This window comes from Chiloscyllium punctatum, chromosome 19 (genome assembly GCF_047496795.1).
Source record: "Chiloscyllium punctatum isolate Juve2018m chromosome 19, sChiPun1.3, whole genome shotgun sequence".
In the NCBI taxonomy this organism is placed as follows: domain Eukaryota; kingdom Metazoa; phylum Chordata; class Chondrichthyes; order Orectolobiformes; family Hemiscylliidae; genus Chiloscyllium; species Chiloscyllium punctatum.
In genome coordinates this window covers 93,776,050-93,794,568 of record NC_092757.1, presented here as the reverse complement: position 1 = coordinate 93,794,568, position 18,519 = coordinate 93,776,050, and the positions used below count along the sequence as shown (strand labels likewise).

Below are 18,519 nucleotides of genomic sequence, written 5' to 3'. Positions count from 1 at the left end.
GAGAGAGAGAGACAGAGAGAGGGTGAGCGTGTCTGTGTGAGAGAGAGAAGGTGAGTGTGTGTCGGAGAGAGAGAGAGGGTGAGTGTGTGTGTGAGAGAAAGCAGGAGGGAGAGAGCAAGGGGGCAGAGTGTGAGAGAGGGGGGCAGGATCAGTGTGCAGTGTTTGAATGTGAGGCTGTTGTTGAGCAGAGTCTGAGAGCTGGGCAGAGGGACAGGGGGCTGTGCCCGGAGTTGAGTGGCACTGTGTTAACGCTGCCAGTTTCCCAGGGACAGGTTGTGTGAGCTGGTGAGTACGCAGCTCCATGGAGTCTCCGAAGTTCCTGGACTCCGAGCCAGTCTCTCTGGGTCAGGCTGTGAGTTACTTTGAGGGCAGTCTGCAGAAGGCCATTCGGGACGTTCATGTGGATATCAGTGCCCTGAAGAAGGATGTGGAAGGACGAATCGAGGACATGTTCAAGCTGCTGACTCCACTCTCACAGACACTGACACAGCTGCAGCAAGAAAACCAGGAGCTGAGGGCTCATGTTCAGGAGCTGACCCAGAAGCTGGAACGCCTAACAGCAGCCAGCACTGTCCCCTGGAGGGCAGCGGAGACAGGACACACTCCCCAGCTCCCAGCTACAGCAGCAGCAGGAGAGACAAGCCCACATCCAGCAACTCACAGACCCTCAACAAGACTCCATGTAAGTAACACAGCAAGGGGCTGGTCATGGGCACAGACACATCAACTCAGGACACACTCCCACTGCAGCATCCCCCTCGGAATCCTGCCTTCCAGCTCCCCCTCCCCCCAACACACACACTGACCCTCACTGGGGTACAGTCCCCCACACACACTGACCCTCACTGGGGTACAGTCCCATACACACTGACCCTCACTGGGGTACAGTCCCACACACACACTGACTCTCACTGGGGGACAGTCCCACACACACTGACTCTCACTGGGGTACAGTCCCATACACACACTGACTCTCGCTGGGGGACAGTCCCACACACACTGACCCTCACTGGGGTACAGTCCCACACACACACTGACTCTCACTGGGGTACAGTCCCACACACACACTGACTCTCACTGGGGTACAGTCCCACACACACTGACCCTCACTGGGGTACAGTCCCACACACACACTGACTCTCACTGGGGGACAGTCCCACACACACTGACCCTCCCTGGGGTACAGTCCCACACACACTGATCCTCACTGGGGTACACACACACAAACCCTCACTGGGGTACAGTCCCACACACACTGACCCTCACTGGGGTACACACACACACACACACACACAAACCCTCACTGGGGTACAGTCCCACACGCACTGACCCACACTGGGGTACAGTCCCAAACACACTGACCCTCACTGGGGTATACACATACACACACACACACACACACACACACAGACCCTCACTGGGGTACAGACTCACACACACTGACCCTCTCTGGGGTACACACACACACACTGACTCTCACTGGGGTATACACACACACACACACACACACACACACACACACACACACACACACACACACTGACCCTCACTGGGGTACACACACACACACACACACACACACTGACCCTCACTGGGGTACAGTCCCACAGACACTGACCCTCACTGGGGTACAGTCCCACACACACTGACCCTCACTGGGGTACAGTCCCACACACACTGACCCTTACTGGAGTACAGTCCCACACACACTGACCCTCACTGGGGTACAGTCCCACACACACACTGACCCTCACTGGGGTACACACACACACACACACAAACCCTCACTGGGGTACAGTCACACACACACTGACCCTCACTGGGGTACACACACACACACAGACCCTCACTGGGGTACAGTCCCTCACACACTGACCCTCACTGGGGTACAGTCCCACACACACTGACCCTCCCTGGGGTACAGTCCCACACACACTGACCCTTACTGGAGTACAGTCCCACACACACTGACCCTCACTGGGGTACAGTTCCACACACACTGACCCTCACTGGGGTATAGTCACACACACACTGACCCTCACTGGAGTGCACACACACACACACACACACACACACACACACTGACCCTCACTGGGGTACAGTCCCTCACACACTGACCCTCACTGGGGTACAGTCCCTCACACACTGACCCTCACTGGGGTACAGTCCCCCACACACTGACCCTCACTGGGGTACAGTCCCACACACACTGACCCTCACTGGGGTACAGTCCCACACACACTGACCCTCACTGGGGTACAGTCCCACACACAGACACTGCCCGTCACTGGTTACGGTCCCACACACACTGACCCTCACGGGGGTACAGTCCCTCACACACACTGACCCTCACTGGGGTACAGTCCCTCACACACACTGACCCTCACTGGGGTACAGTCCCTCACACACACTGACCCTCACTGGGGTACAGTCCCTCACACACTGACCCTCACTGGGGTACAGTCCCACACACACACTGACCCTCACTGGGGTACAGTCCCTCACACACACTGACCCTCACTGGGGTACAGTCCCACACACACTGACCCTCACTGGGGTACAGTCCCACACACACTGACCCTCACTGGGGTACAGTCCCACACACACTGACCCTCACTGGGGTATACACACACACACACACACACACACACACACACACTGACCCTCACTGGGGTACACACACACACAGACCCTCACTGGGGTACAGTCCCACAGACACTGACTCTCACTGGGGTACAGTCCCACACACACACTGTCTCTTACTGGGATACAGTCCCACACACACTGACCCTCACTGGGGTACAGTCCCACACACACTGACCCTCCCTGGGGTACAGTCCCACACACACTGACCCTTACTGGAGTACAGTCCCACACACACTGACCCTCACTGGGGTACCGTCCCACACACACACTGACCCTCACTGGGGTACACACACACACACACACACACACTGACCCTCACTGGGGTACAGTCCCTCACACACTGATCCTCACTGGGGTACAGTCCCACACACACTGACCCTCACTGGGGTACAGTCCCACACACACTGACCCTTACTGGAGTACAGTCCCACACACACTGACCCTCACTGGGGTACAGTCCCACACACACACTGACCCTCACTGGGGTACAGTCCCACACACACACTGACCCTCACTGGGGTACAGTCCCACACACACTGACCCTCACTGGGGTACAGTCCCACACACACACTGACCCTCACTGGGGTACAGTCCCACACACACACTGACCCTCACTGGGGTACAGTCCCACACACACACTGACCCCCACTGGGGTACAGTTCCACACACACTGACCCTCACTGGGGTACAGTCCCACACACACTGACCCTCACTGGGGTACAGTCCCACACACACTGACCCTCACTGGGGTACAGTCCCACACACACTGACCCTCACTGGGGTATACACACACACACACACACACACACACACACACACTGACCCTCACTGGGGTACACACACACACAGACCCTCACTGGGGTACAGTCCCACAGACACTGACTCTCACTGGGGTACAGTCCCACACACACACTGTCTCTTACTGGGATACAGTCCCACACACACTGACCCTCACTGGGGTACAGTCCCACACACACTGACCCTCCCTGGGGTACAGTCCCACACACACTGACCCTTACTGGAGTACAGTCCCACACACACTGACCCTCACTGGGGTACCGTCCCACACACACACTGACCCTCACTGGGGTACACACACACACACACACACACACTGACCCTCACTGGGGTACAGTCCCTCACACACTGATCCTCACTGGGGTACAGTCCCACACACACTGACCCTCACTGGGGTACAGTCCCACACACACTGACCCTTACTGGAGTACAGTCCCACACACACTGACCCTCACTGGGGTACAGTCCCACACACACACTGACCCTCACTGGGGTACAGTCCCACACACACACTGACCCTCACTGGGGTACAGTCCCACACACACTGACCCTCACTGGGGTACAGTCCCACACACACACTGACCCTCACTGGGGTACAGTCCCACACACACACTGACCCTCACTGGGGTACAGTCCCACACACACACTGACCCCCACTGGGGTACAGTTCCACACACACTGACCCTCACTGGGGTATAGTCACACACACAGTGACCCTCACTGGGGTACACACACACACACACACTGACCCTCACTGGGGTACAGTCCCTCACACACTGACCCTCACTGGGGTACAGTCCCTCACACACTGACCCTCACTGGGGTACAGTCCCCCACACACTAACCCTCACTGGGGTACAGTCCCACACACACTGACCCTCACTGGGGTACAGTCCCACACACACTGACCCTCACTGGGGTACAGTCCCACACACACTGACCCTCACTGGGGTACAGTCCCTCACACACACTGACCCTCACTGGGGTACAGTCCCTCACACACACTGACCCTCACTGGGGTACAGTCCCACACACACTGACCCTCACTGGGGTACAGTCCCACACACACACTGACCCTCACTGGGGTACAGTCCCTCACACACTGTCCCTCACTGGGGTACAGTCCCTCACACACTGACCCTCACTGGGGTACAGTCCCTCACACACACGGACCCTAATTGGGGTACAGTCCCCACACACACTGACCCTCACTGGGGTACAGTCCCTCACACACTGACCCTCACTGGGGTACAGTCCCACACACACTGACCCTCACTGGGGTACAGTCCCACACACTCTGACCCTCACTGGGGTACAGTCCCACACACACTGACCCTCACTGGGGTACAGTCCCACACACACTGACCCTCACTGGGGTACAGTCCCACACACTCTGACCCTCACTGGGATACAGTCCCACACACACTGACCCTCACTGGGGTACAGTCCCACACACTCTGACCCTCACTGGGGTACAGTCCCACACACACTGACCCTCACTGGGGTACAGTCCCTAACACACTGACCCTCACTGGGGTACAGTCCCACACACACTGACCCTCACTGGGGTACAGTCCCACACACACACTGACCCTCACTGGGGTACAGTCCCACACACACACTGACCCTCACTGGGGTACAGTCCCTCACACGCACTGACCCTCACTGGGGTACAGTCCCACACACACACTGACCCTCACTGGGGTACAGTCCCACACACACTGACCCTCACTGGGGTACAGTCCCCCCCACACTGACCCTCCCTGGGGTACAGTCCCCCCCACACTGACCCTCCCTGGGGTACAGTCCCACACACACTGACCCACACTGGGGTAAAGGATCAGTATCGCAGTGTCACAGTGTTTTACTGAATGAGATCCTTTGGTCCATCATTTTCTCACTGTGTATTCACCATCCCGTTATTCTAATCCCCGTCTCCAACACTTGGCCTATAGCCTTGGACACTGTGGTATTTGAAGCATTCATCTGCAATGGATTGATGTATCCTGTCTCTAGCACCCTTTTAGGCAGTGACTTCTAGATACCCTCTGGGTGGGGAAAGAAAACATCCTCAAACCCCTGCTAATAACCCTCCGGCTCCTTCCTTCATACTGTGCCCCCTGGTTATTGTCCCCTTGCCTAAGGGGAGAGGGTTTCCCCATTGACTCGGTCTCCACCCCCCTCTAAACTTTATCTGCCTCAGATCCCCCCCCTCAGCCTTCTCTACTCTAAGGTAATGAACTGCAGCCTATCCAGTCTCCCTTCATCACCGAATCATTCCAGCCCAGGTAATAATACCCTGGGGAATCTCCTCTGCACCTTCTCTAATGCACTCACATCCTTCCTCTTGTGTGATGACCTGAACTGCACACAGTTCTCCAGTTGGGGCCTAACTAATGCCTTATACAGCTCCATCAGAACCTCCTTGCTCCTGTATTCAATCCCTCGGCTAATGAAGGCTATGATCCCATACTCTTCCTTCACCACTTTATTTCCCAGTCCTGCTGCCTTCAAGGATCTAAGGACATGCAAAGGACCTTCTGATCCTCCACTTCCTCAGCTCCGATCACTCAGTCTATTCCTTGACCTTGTTCATCTCCCAAAATGCATCATCTCTCACTTTTCAGGGTCCAATCCCATTTGTCACTGTTGTCACCTGACCGTCCAGCCTTTCTGCTCCTGTAGTCTCAGGCTTTCCTCCTCACTATTTAGCACACTGCCGCTAATGTTCCTGTTCCCTGTGAACGTACGGATCATTCCCCCCTACAATCAGTCTCCATCATTAATGTACACGATAAACAGAAAGGGAACCAGCACTAAACCCTGCAGCGTGCCACTGCACACAGCGTCCTGTCACAGGAACTCTATCAGACCTGCATCCTCTGCTCAAAATGCGCAGGTCAGGCAGCATCCAAGGAACAGGAGAATTGAGAAGGGCTTATGCCCGAGACTTCAATTCTCCTGCTCCTTGGATACTGCCTGACCTGCTGCGCTTTTCCAGCAACACATTTTCAGCTCTGATCTCCAGCATCTGCAGTCCTCACTTTCTTCCTGCCACAAAACCAACTTTGGATCCAATTTGCCAAACTGCCCTGGATCCCACAGGCTCTTCGCTTCAGAACCAGTCTTCCATGTTTGACTAAAGTTCATGTAGACTATGTCCATTTCATTACCCTGAGCTCCACATCTCGTGACCTCTTCGAGAACTTCAACCAGGTTTGTTCGACATGATCTTCCCTTTCAAAGCCACAGTGACTATCTTTATTTAATCCTAGTCTCTCCAACTGGAGGTTAATTCTGACCCTCAGAATGTTTCCAGTAGTTTCCCTATGACTGAGGTTAGACTGACTTGGTTCGCTACCACCCTTCCTGAAAAATGGCACCACATTCGCTGTCCCCCAGTCATCTGGGTCTCTCTCCTGTGGTCAGAGAGGATGTGAAACTGAGTATCAGGGTCTCTGCATTATCCTCCCACAGCAGGCTTGGGTCTGTCTCAGCTCAGCCTACAGACCTCTTCACTAAAACAACTGCAACCTCCTCCCTATCAATGTGAATGTATTCAGTTGGTCACAACCCCCCTCCCCAAGTGCTGTATCAACAGCACCTTCTCTACCATGAATACAGGTGCAAAAAACTCACATCAATACCTCACTGACATCTTCTGACACTACCTAAAGTTTGTGATTTTAATCTCTTTCCCTGGTTATCCACGCTGACCCTAATACAGTTATAAAATACTTTTGGATTTTCGTTTATTTTACCCACCCATGTCTATTTCATGTTCCCTCTTCACTTTCCTAACTTCTTTTCTACTTACCCCCCCCCCCCCCCCCCCCCCGTATGCCACTTGAGTTTTAGAGTCATACTCATTGGGTCATCCAGCACGGACACAGACCCTTCGGTCCAACCAGTCTGTGCCGAACACAATCCCAAACTAAACTAGCCCCACTTGCCTGCTCCTGGCCCATAGCCCTCCAAACCTTTCCCATTCACATCCTTATCCAGGGCTGTTCCTGCCCTGGGAGGGTTTCACGGGGGACAGTGTAGAAGGAGCCTTACTCTGTATCTACTCTGTAATCTAATTAGGAAATGTAGGGGGATGGGTTGTGCTTCGGGGGGTCGGTGTGGACATGTTGGGCGGAAGGGCCTGTTTCCAAACTGTAACTAATCTAATCTAATCTAATCTAACCCCGTGCTGTCCCTGTCCTGGGAGGGTTTGATGGGGACAGTGTAGAGAGAGCCTTACTCTGTATCTAACCCCGTGCTGTCCCTGTCCTGGGAGTGTTTGATGGGGACAGTGGAAAGGGAGCTTTACTCTGTATCTAACTCCGTGCTGTCCCTGTCCTGGGAGTGTTTGATGGGGACAGTGTAGAGGGAGCTTTACTCTGTATCTAACCCCGTGCTGTCCCTGTCCCTGGGAGTGTTTGATGGGGACAGTGTAGAGGGAGCTTTACTCTGTATCTAACCCCGTGCTGTCCCTGTCCTGGGAGTGTTTGATGGGGACAGTGTAGAAGAAGCTTTACTCTGTATCTAACCCCGTGCTGTCCCTGTCTTGGGAGTGTTTGATGGGGGACAGTGTAGAGGGAGCTTTACTCTGTATCTAACCCCGTGCTGTCCCTGTCTTGGGAGTGTTTGATGGGGACAGTGTAGAGGGAGCTTTACTCTGTATCTAACCCCGTGCTGTCCCTGTCCCTGGGAGTGTTTGATGGGGACAGTGTAAAGGGAGCTTTACTCTGTATCTAACTCCGTGCTGTCCCTGTCCTGGGAGTGTTTGATGGGGACAGTGTAGAGGGAGCTTTACTCTGTATCTAACCCCGTGCTGTCCCTGTCCCTGGGAGTGTTTGATGGGGACAGTGTAGAGGGAGCTTTACTCTGTATCTAACCCCGTGCTGTCCCTGTCCTGGGAGTGTTTGATGGGGACAGTGTAGAAGAAGCTTTACTCTGTATCTAACCCCGTGCTGTCCCTGTCTAGGGAGTGTTTGATGGGGACAGTGTAGAGGGAGCTTTACTCTGTATCTAACCCCGTGCTGTCCCTGTCCCTGGGAGTGTTTGATGGGGGACAGTGTAGAGGGAGCTTTACTCTGTATCTAACCCTGTGCTGTCTCTGTCTTGGGAGTGTTTGATGGGGACAGTGTAGAGGAAGCTTTACTCTGTATCTAACCCCGTGCTGTCCCTGTCCCTGGGAGTGTTTGATGGGGACAGTGTAAAGGGAGCTTTACTCTGTATCTAACCCCATGCTGTCCCTGTCCTGGGAGTGTTTGATGGGGACAGTGTAAAGGGAGCTTTACTCTGTATCTAACCCCGTGCTGTCCCTGTCCTGGGAGTGTTTGATGGGGACAGTGTAGAGGGAGCTTTACTCTGTATCTAACCCCGTGCTGTCCCTGTCCTGGGAGTGTTTGATGGGGACAGTGTAGAGGGAGCCTTACTCTGTATCTAACCCCGTGCTGTCCCTGTCTTGGGAGTGTTTGATGGGGACAATGTAGAGGGAGCTTTACTCTGTATCTAACCCCGTGCTGTCCCTGTCTTGGGAGTGTTTGATGGGGACAGTGTAGAGGGAGCTTTACTCTGTATCTAACCCCGTGCTGTCCCTGTCTTGGGAGTGTTTGATGGGGACAGTGTAGAGAGAGCTTTACTCTGTATCTAACCCCGTGCTGTCCCTGTCTTGGGAGTGTTTGATGGGGGACAGTGTAGAGGGATCTTTATTCTGTATCTAACCCAGTGCTGTTCCTGTCCTGGGAGGGTTGGATGGGGAACACTGTAAAGGGAGCTTTACTTTCTATCTAACCCTATGCTATCCCTATCATAGAGCACAGAAACATACCCTTCGGTCCAGTCAGTCCATGTCTAATATCATCCCAAACTAAACTAGCCCCATCTGCCTGCTCCAGGCCCATATCCCTCCAAACCTTTCCCATTCACGTCCTTATCCAAATGCCTTTTAAACATTGAAACTGTCCCCCTATCCGTCACTTCCTCAGGACGTTTATTCCACACACGAACTGCCCTCTGTGTAAAACATTTGTCCCCCCTGTGTCTTTTTAAAATCTCTCTCCTCTCACCTTAAGAAAGTGCCCCGTCATCTTGAAATCCCCCCACCCTAGGGAAAAGACACCCGCCATTAATCCATCTCAACCTCTCATGATTTTAGGAACTTCCATAAGGTCACCCCTCAACCTCCCACACTCCAGGGAAAACACTCTTCTGATGTTCTGAGCCTTTCGTATCTCCCGAAAGTTCCCCTTTTCCCCTCAGTCCAATTCTGCACATGCCTTCACCTCAGGATTCTCTGAACTTATTGGTGCCACCCATCACCCCTTGTTGGAGTGCCACAAGGATCGGTGCTGGGTCCTCTACTTTTTGTCATTTATATAAATGATTTGGATGTGAGCATAAGAGGTACAGTTAGTAAGTTTGCAGATGACACCAAAATTGGAGGTGTAGTGGACAGCGAAGAGGGTTACCTCAGATTACAACAGGATCTGGACCAGATGGGCCAATGGGCTGAGAAGTGGCAGATGGAGTTTAATTCAGATAAATGTGAGGTGCTGCATTTTGGGAAAGCAAATCTTAGCAGGACTTATACACTTAATGGTCAGGTCCTAGGGAGTGTTGCTGAACAAAGAGACCTTGGAGTGCAGGTTAGTAGCTCCTTGAAAGTGGAGTCACAGGTAGACAGGATAGTGAAGAAGGCATTTGGTATGCTTTCCTTTATTGGTCAGAGTATTGAGTACAGGAGTTGGGAGGTCATGTTGCGGCTGTACAGGACATTGGTTAGGCCACTGTTGGAATATTGTGCGCAATTCTGGTCTCCTTCCTATCGGAAAGATGTTGTGAAACTTGAAAGGGTTCAGAAAAGATTTACAAGGATGTTGCCAGGGTTGGAGGATCTGAGCTACAGGGAGAGGTTGAACAGGCTGGGGCTGTTCTCCCTGGAGTGTCGGCGGCTGAGGGGTGACCTTATCGAGTTTTACAAAATCATGAGGGGAATGGATAGGATAAATAGACAAGATCTATTCCCTGGGGTTGGGGAGTCCAGAACTAGAGGGCATAGGTTTAGGGTGAGAAGGGAAAGATATAAAAGAGACCTAAGGGGCAACTTTTTCACTCAGAGGTGAAATGGAATGTATGGAATGAGCTGCCAGAGGAAGTGGTGGAGGCTGGTACAATTACAACATTTAAGAGGTATTTGGATGGGTATATGAATAGGAAGGGTTTGGAGGGATATGGGCCGGGTGCTGGCAGGTGGGACTAGATTGGGTTGGGATATCTGGTCAGCATGGATGGGTTGGACTGAAGGGTCTGTTTCTGTGACTCTGTGTTGACCCTGCACTCTCCCTATTACCGTTTTGATTGACCTCCGTTACTCTGATGTGGATCTTCCTGGAAGTATGCTGCTTTAGTCAGATCTTGTCTGATCTCATTACAATCAGCTTTCCTTCCATCCCTCAACCTTTATTTCTGGCCCCTCTTTGCCCTTACCCAGTGAATGTTGGGCAAGTTGAAATCCCTGACTATTAATACCTCATCCATTTTACAGCTCTCTAGAATTTGCCCTCATGTCTGTCTTTTTGTTTCTCCCTAACTGTTTGTTTGGGGTGGATCTACAGTGCATTACTTTTCTGAATTTAGGTTTTACCCATACGACCTCAAGTGAAGAACCTCTCAAGATAACATTGCCCCTTCCTGCAGTAATTGACTTCTGGATCAAGATTGCAATTCCCCCCCCCCTTCTACTCTCTTCCCTGACTCATCTGAAAGCTCTGCACCCTGAAATATTGAGCTCCCAGTCCTGCCCCTCCCTTTCCATCTCTCTGTGACAGCAATGTTACCATATTCTCATGTGTCCAGCTCTCTCAACCCATCGGCTGCTCTCTCAAAGCTGCTTGTGCTAACATCTGGGGAACATTGGAACACAATATATAATACCAGGTACAATTCTAAAGGGGGTGCAGGAGCAAAGGGACATTGAGGTACATTGCACTGATCATTAAAAGGTGGCTGTGCAGGTAGAAAGAGCAGTTCACAAAACATATCATGTCCTCAGCTTTATTAATAAGGACGTAGAGTATAAAAACATGGAGGAGGTGACTGAGGGCAGATCTGACAGGAAGGTTTCAAAATCCTGAGCAGGACGAGACAGAGGAGGTCAGAAAAAACTGTTGCCACCCATGAAAGGAACAAGAACAAGATTTGAAATGGTGTGTAAAAGGAGCAACCAAAATGTGAGAAAAAACATTTCACACAGCAATTAGTCAGGCTGTGGGACACAGTGCCGGGAAAGGTGAGTGAGGCAGGCTCAGCCAGGACACTCAGGGGGGACACTGGGTACACATGGGAAAAAGGCTGGAGATTGGCAATTCACTTGTAGGATTATGTGGGAGTGTGTGGGACGGTGTAGGGCTGTGTAAGACAGTGTGGGAGTGTGTGGGATGGTGTAGGGCTGTGTAAGACAGTGTGGGACTGTGTGTGTGACTGCGTAAGACAGTGTGGGAGTGTGTGGGACTGTGTAAGACAGTGTGGGACTGTGTAAGACAGTGTGGGACTGTGTGGAACTGTGTCAGACAGTGTGGGAGTGTGTGGGACTGTGTAAGACAGTGTAGGAGTGTGTGGGACTGTGTAAGACAGTGTGGGAGTGTGTGGGACGGTGTAGGGCTGTGTAAGACTGTGTGGGACTGTGTAAGACAGTGTGGGACTGTGTGGGACTGTGTAAGACAGTGTAGGAGTGTGTGGGACTGCGTAAGACAGTGTGGGAGTGTGTGGGACTGTGTAAGACAGTGTGGGAGTGTGTGTGACTGTGTAAGACAGTGTGGGACTGTGTAAGACAGTGTGGGAGTGTGTGTGACTGCGTAAGACAGTGCGGGAGTGTGTGGGTGTGTGTAAGACAGTGTGGGAGTGTGTGGGACAGTGTGGGACTGTGTAGGACAGTGTGGGACTGTGTAGGACAGTGTGGGGCTGCGTAAGACAGAGTTGGACTGTGTAGGACAGTGTGGGACTGTGTAAGACAGTGTGGGACTGTGTAAGACAGTGTGGGGCTGTGTAAGACAGTGTGGGACTGTGTAGGACAGTGTGTGACTGTGTAGGACAGTGTGGGGCTGTGTACGACAGTGTGGGGCTGTGAAACATGGTATGGGGCTGTGTAGGACAGTGTGTGACGGTGTACGACAGTGTGTGACTGTGTAAGACAGTGTGGGGCTGTGAAACATGGTATGGGGCTGTGTAGGACAGTGTGTGACGGTGTACGACAGTGTGTGACTGTGTAAGACAGTGTGGGGCTGTGTAGGACAGTGTGGGATGGTGTAAGACAGTGTGTGACTGTGTAAGACAGTGTGGGGCTGTGTAGGACAGTGTGGGACTGTTTAGGACAGTGTGGGGCTGCGTAAGACAATGTGGGACTGTATAAGACAGTGTGGGGCTGTGTAGGACAGTATGGGGCTGCGTAGGACAGTGTGGGGCTGTGTAGGACAGTGTGGGGCTGTGTAGGACAGTGTGGGGTTGAGTAGGACAGTGTGGGACTGTGTAAGACGGTGTGTGACTATGTAAGACAGTGTGGGGCTGTGTAGGACAGTGTGGGACTGTGTAAGACAGTGTGGGGCTGTGTAGGACAGTCTGGGACTGTGTAAGACAGTGTGGGGCTGAGTAGGACAGTATGGGACAGTGTAGGACAGTGTGGGGCTGTGTAAGACAGTGTGGGGCTGTGTAGGACGGTGTGGGACTGTGTAGGACAGTGTGGGGCTGTGTAGGACAGTGTGGGGCTGAGTAGGACAGTATGGGACTGTGTAGGACAGTGTGGGACTGTGTAGGACAGTGTGGGGCTGTGTAAGACAGTGTGGGGCTGTGTAGGACGGTGTGGGACTGTGTAGGACAGTGTGGGGCTGTGTAGGACAGTGTGGGGCTGAGTAGGACAGTATGGGACTGCTTAGGACAGTGTGGGGCTGCCTAAGACAATGTGGGACTGTATAAGACAGTGCGGGGCTGTGTAGGACAGTCTGGGACTGTGTAGGACAGTGTGGGGTTTTGTAAGACAGTGTAGGACTGTGTAGGACAGTGTGGGGCTTTGTAAGACAGTGTGGGACTGTGTAAGACAGTGTGGGACTGTGTAAGACAGTGTGGGGCTGTGTTAGACAGTGTGGGACTGTGTTGGACAGTGTGGGACTGTGTAGGACAGTGTGGGACTGTGTAAGACAGTGTGGGACTGTGTAGGACAGTGTGCAGCTGTGTAAGACAGTGTGGGACTGTGTAGGACAGTGTGGGACTGTGTAAGACAGTGTGGGACTGTATAGGTCAGTATGGGGCTGTGTAGGAGAGTGTGGGGCTGTGTCAGACAGTGTGGGGCTGTGTAAGACAGTGTGGGGCTGTGTTAGACAGTGTGGGGCTGTGTAAGACAGTGTGGGGCTGTGTTAGACAGTGTGGGGCTGTGTAGGACAGTGTGGGACTGTGTAAGACAGTGTGGGACCGTGTAAGACAGTGTGGGGCTGTGTAAGGCAGTGTGGGGCTGTGTAGGACAGTGTGGGACTGTGTAGGTCAGTATGGGGCTGTATAGGAGAGTGTGGGGCTGTGTCAGACAGTGTGGGGCTGTGTAAGGTAGTGTGGGGCTGTGTAGACAGTGTGGGGCTGTGTAAGACAGTGTGGGGCTGTGTTAGACAGTGTGGGGCTGTGTAGGACAGTGTGGGACTGTGTATGACAGTGTGGGGCTGTGTAAGACAGTGTGGGACTGTGTAAGACAGTGTGGGACTGTGTAGACAGTGTGGGGCTGTGTTAGACAGTGTGGGACTGTGTAGACAGTGTGGGACTGTGTAGACAGTGTGGGGCTGTGTTAGACAGTGTGGGACTGTGTAGACAGTGTGGGACTGTGTAGCCAGTGTGGGGCTGTGTAAGGCAGTGTGGGGCTGTGTTAGACAGTGTGGGACTGTGTAGGACAGTGTGGGACTGTGTAGACAGTGTGGGACTGTGTAGACAGTGTGGGGCTGTGTTAGACAGTGTGGGACTGTGTAGACAGTGTGGGGCTGTGTAAGGCAGTGTGGGGCTGTGTTAGACAGTGTGGGACTGTGTAGGACAGTGTGGGACTGTGTAGACAGTGTGGGACTGTGTAGACAGTGTGGGACTGTGTAGACAGTGTGGGGCTGTGTTAGACAGTGTGGGGCTGTGTAGGACAGTGTGGGACTGTGTTAGACAGTGTGGGGCTGTGTTAGACAGTGTGGGGCTGTGTAGGACAGTGTGGGGCTGTGTAGGACGGTGTGGGGCTGTGTAAGACAGTGTGGGGCTGTGTAGGACAGTGTGGGGCTGTATAGACAGTGTGGGGCTGTGTAGGTCAGTGTGGGGCTGTGTAGGACAGTGTGGGACTGTGTAGACAGTGTGGGGCTGTGTAGGACAGTGTGGGGCTGTGTTAGACAGTGTGGGGCTGTGTAGGACGGTGTGGGGCTGTGTAAGACAGTGTGGGGCTGTGTAGACAGTGTGGGGCTGTGTAAGGCAGTGTGGGGCTGTGTTAGACAGTGTGGGACTGTGTAGGACAGTGTGGGACTGTGTAGACAGTGTGGGACTGTGTAGACAGTGTGGGGCTGTGTTAGACAGTGTGGGGCTGTGTAGGACAGTGTGGGACTGTGTTAGACAGTGTGGGGCTGTGTTAGACAGTGTGGGGCTGTGTAGGACAGTGTGGGGCTGTGTAGGACGGTGTGGGGCTGTGTAGGACAGTGTGGGGCTGTGTAGGACAGTGTGGGGCTGTGTTAGACAGTGTGGGACTGTGTAGGACAGTGTGGGACTGTGTAGACAGTGTGGGACTGTGTAGACAGTGTGGGGCTGTGTTAGACAGTGTGGGGCTGTGTAGGACAGTGTGGGACTGTGTTAGACAGTGTGGGGCTGTGTTAGACAGTGTGGGGCTGTGTAGGACAGTGTGGGGCTGTGTAGGACGGTGTGGGGCTGTGTAGGACAGTGTGGGGCTGTATAGACAGTGTGGGGCTGTGTAGGTCAGTGTGGGGCTGTGTAGGACAGTGTGGGACTGTGTAGACAGTGTGGGGCTGTGTAGGACAGTGTGGGGCTGTGTTAGACAGTGTGGGGCTGTGTAGGACGGTGTGGGGCTGTGTAAGACAGTGTGGGGCTGTGTAGGACGGTGTGGGGCTGTGTAAGACAGTGTGGGGCTGTGTAAGACAGTGTGGGGCTGTGTAAGACAGTGTGGGACAGTGTAGGACAGTGTGTGGCTGTGTAAGATCGTGTCGGACTGTGTAAGATAGTGTCTCTCAGCATCAGCAGAGGTGAAGCAGTGATTCCAATGCACTTTTCAGGCAATCGCGGTGTGTTTCGGGGACAGTTGGTAACGTGGGGTGTGTGAGGGCTGTTGGTGATGTGACGCAATTTGCGAACTGAGTGGGATAGAGAGCCCGGCCCAGCTTGGAACTGTCACTTTCAAACTCAATCAGCTGCCCAGTCCCAAACCTGGTTGTCGAGTGGTTTGGGACGTGCTAAGATTTTGACAGGCTCCATGTAAATGCACATCTTTCTTTTTACTGGAGAGCAACGAGTAACAGTCAATTAAACAGGGAGTGTTGACGTCACTGAGCTGAGATAAACAAAGTTCCAGATGGTGATCAGCTCAGAAACATAACACTTATCCACAACAACCACTCACTAACTCAACTCAGTCAGCGAGGAACTGAAACACAGAGATGTGGCAGAGAGAGAGAGAGAGAGAGAGAGAGAGAGAGAGACAGAGTCAGAGAGAGAGAGAGAGAGAGAGAGAGACAGAGAGACAGAGAGAGACAGAGAGAGAGAGAGACAGAGAGAGAGAGACAGAGAGAGAGAGAGACAGAGACAGAGAGAGAGAGAGAGAGAGAGAGAGAGAGGAGAAGGTAGATAAAGCCTCGGGAAAAAAAACTTGTCCCAAACACAGAAGTTTTCAAACCTTCAGCAAATGGGATTTACTGCCACAATGGTAACTCTCTCTGACTGTCAATGGGCAGTGGGCTGTAACCAGAGAGAGGTCAGCTCAGGGAGAATCCCCTTGAAAAAGGTCATAGTCCTCACGTAACATCAGGAATGACAACAAATCTGTTTCAGATACACTGTCCCCATCAAACACTCCCAGGACAGGGACAGCATGGGGTTAGATACAGAGTAAAGCTCCCTCGACACTGTTCACCCATCAAACACTCCCAGGACAGGGACAGCATGGGGTTAGATACAGAGTAAAGCTCCCTCGACACTGTTCACCCATCAAACACTCCCAGGACAGGGACAGCATGGGGTTAGATACAGAGTAAAGCTCCCTCTACACTGTTCCCCCATCAAACACTCCCAGGACAGGGACAGCATAGGGTTAGATACAGAGTAAAGCTCCCTCTACACTGTCCCCATCAAACACTCCCAGGACAGGGACAGCACGGGGTTAGATACAGAGTAAAGCTCTCTCTACACTGTCCCCATCAAACACTCCCAGGACAGGGACAGCACGGGGTTAGATAGAGACATTGTTGTGTGTAAGACTTAATGCTGCAATGAACACACCAGGAACACAGAACCCATTCGATCAACCTTTCGGTTTCAGCTGGGGCCTACACCAACCTCAGAGTCACATCGTTGTGGCTAAAAGACACCTATGAAAATACAAGCAAACAATTCACAGTGGGAATCACAGGGTTATTGAGGGAGTGGGCACTGTCAGAGGGTCAGTGCTGAGTGAGTGTCGCAGTGTCGGAGGGTCAGTGCTGAGGGAGTGGGCACTGTCGGAGGGTCAGTGCTGAGGGAGTGGGCACTGTCGGAGGGTCAGTGCTGAGGGAGTGGGCACTGTCGGAGGGTCAGTGCTGAGGGAGTGCCGCACTGTCGGAGGGTCAGTGCTGAGGGAGTGCCGCACTGTCAGAGGGTCAGTGCTGAGGGAGTGCCGCACTGTCAGAGGGTCAGTGCTGAGGGAGTGGGCACTGTCGGAGGGTCAGTGCTGAGGGAGTGGGCACTGTCGGAGGGTCAGTGCTGAGGGAGTGGGCACTGTCGGAGGGTCAGTGCTGAGGGAGTGGGCACTGTCGGAGGGTCAGCGCTAAGGGAGCGCCACACTGTCAGATGATTGCTAATTCTATCCTGAATATTTTTTGCCTAGAAGTTTCCTCAAGACAAGAGTTAACCAAACGAGAGAACTAACCCATTTTCCCAAAGTGGGATCAGTCCAAACAGATTGTGAGGGCAGAGATACTGGGTTCAATGGTCAAGGTAGGTGGGTAACTATCGACCGAAGGGAAAGATACCAAGGCAGAATGTGTGAGGGAACGGAGAGAATCACAAAGGCCGACAGACTCCGAGGGGGAGATGGCAGTTTGAGGGTCTCATGGAGTAGAGGGTGAATCTTGAAGCCAGTCTGTTTTTCTGCACCATCAATGTGATCTGTGTCTATCAGCCCCTTGGCTGCTGGGTCTCACCCTCCCCCGCAGAGCTGCCGGAACATTCTGAGCAGCTGATGTCACCAGTTCCTCTGGCAGCTTTCCCCCTGATCATTCACCCATCAGCTTGCTCTCCCAGCTCCTGTCCAGCCCCCACACCCCCTCCCCAAGCCCTCCCCTCCCCTCCTCACCCACCTCCCATTCCCCTTCCTCACCCCTCTGCTCCCCTCCCACTGCCCACCACCCCACTCCCTCCCATTGCCTCCAGCAAACAGCTGTCTCACATCACACTGTTGTGGGTTTGTTTAAAACAAGTATGAGCCAGTTTGACAACATCGAACACATCAGTATTCCCAGCTTCAGGAGCTTGGATCAGGAAGATAGTTCCTATTGCTATTCTCCTGGTCGGGCTCTCCAATATCCCTCCAGTGGGTGCAAAGGTTTGACATAAACATAATCCTCTTCCCCCCCCCTACCCACCCAATCACTGTGTCAGGGCAAGGCCATTCCTCCCCTCAGGTCTGTGCTAGCTTTCTGAGAGAGCCCTCCAAGAGAATATGGAGGGTGGGTAGGGGCTGGAGGAGGTTACAGAGATAGGGAGGGGTGTAGGGGCTGGAGGGGGTTACAGAGATAGGGAGGGGGTGTAGGGGCTGGAGGAGGTAATAGAGATAGGGAGGGGGTGTAGGGGCTGGAGGGGGTTATAGAGATAGGGAGGGGGTGT

The 18,519-nt window shown here is 53.1% G+C and overlaps 1 protein-coding gene across 1 annotated transcript in view; it reads left to right on the top strand.

Moving 5' to 3' along the window:
• Nucleotides 1–301: 301 nt before the first annotated feature.
• Nucleotides 302–18,519, top strand: part of LOC140491214 (uncharacterized) — an 87,483-nt gene continuing 69,265 nt past the window's right edge. Inside the window, exons 1-2 of the mRNA XM_072589195.1 lie at nucleotides 302–682; nucleotides 6,550–6,660. Of these exons, the coding sequence (XP_072445296.1) occupies nucleotides 302–682; nucleotides 6,550–6,660 (492 nt within the window). The remainder of the gene's footprint in view (nucleotides 683–6,549; nucleotides 6,661–18,519) is intronic.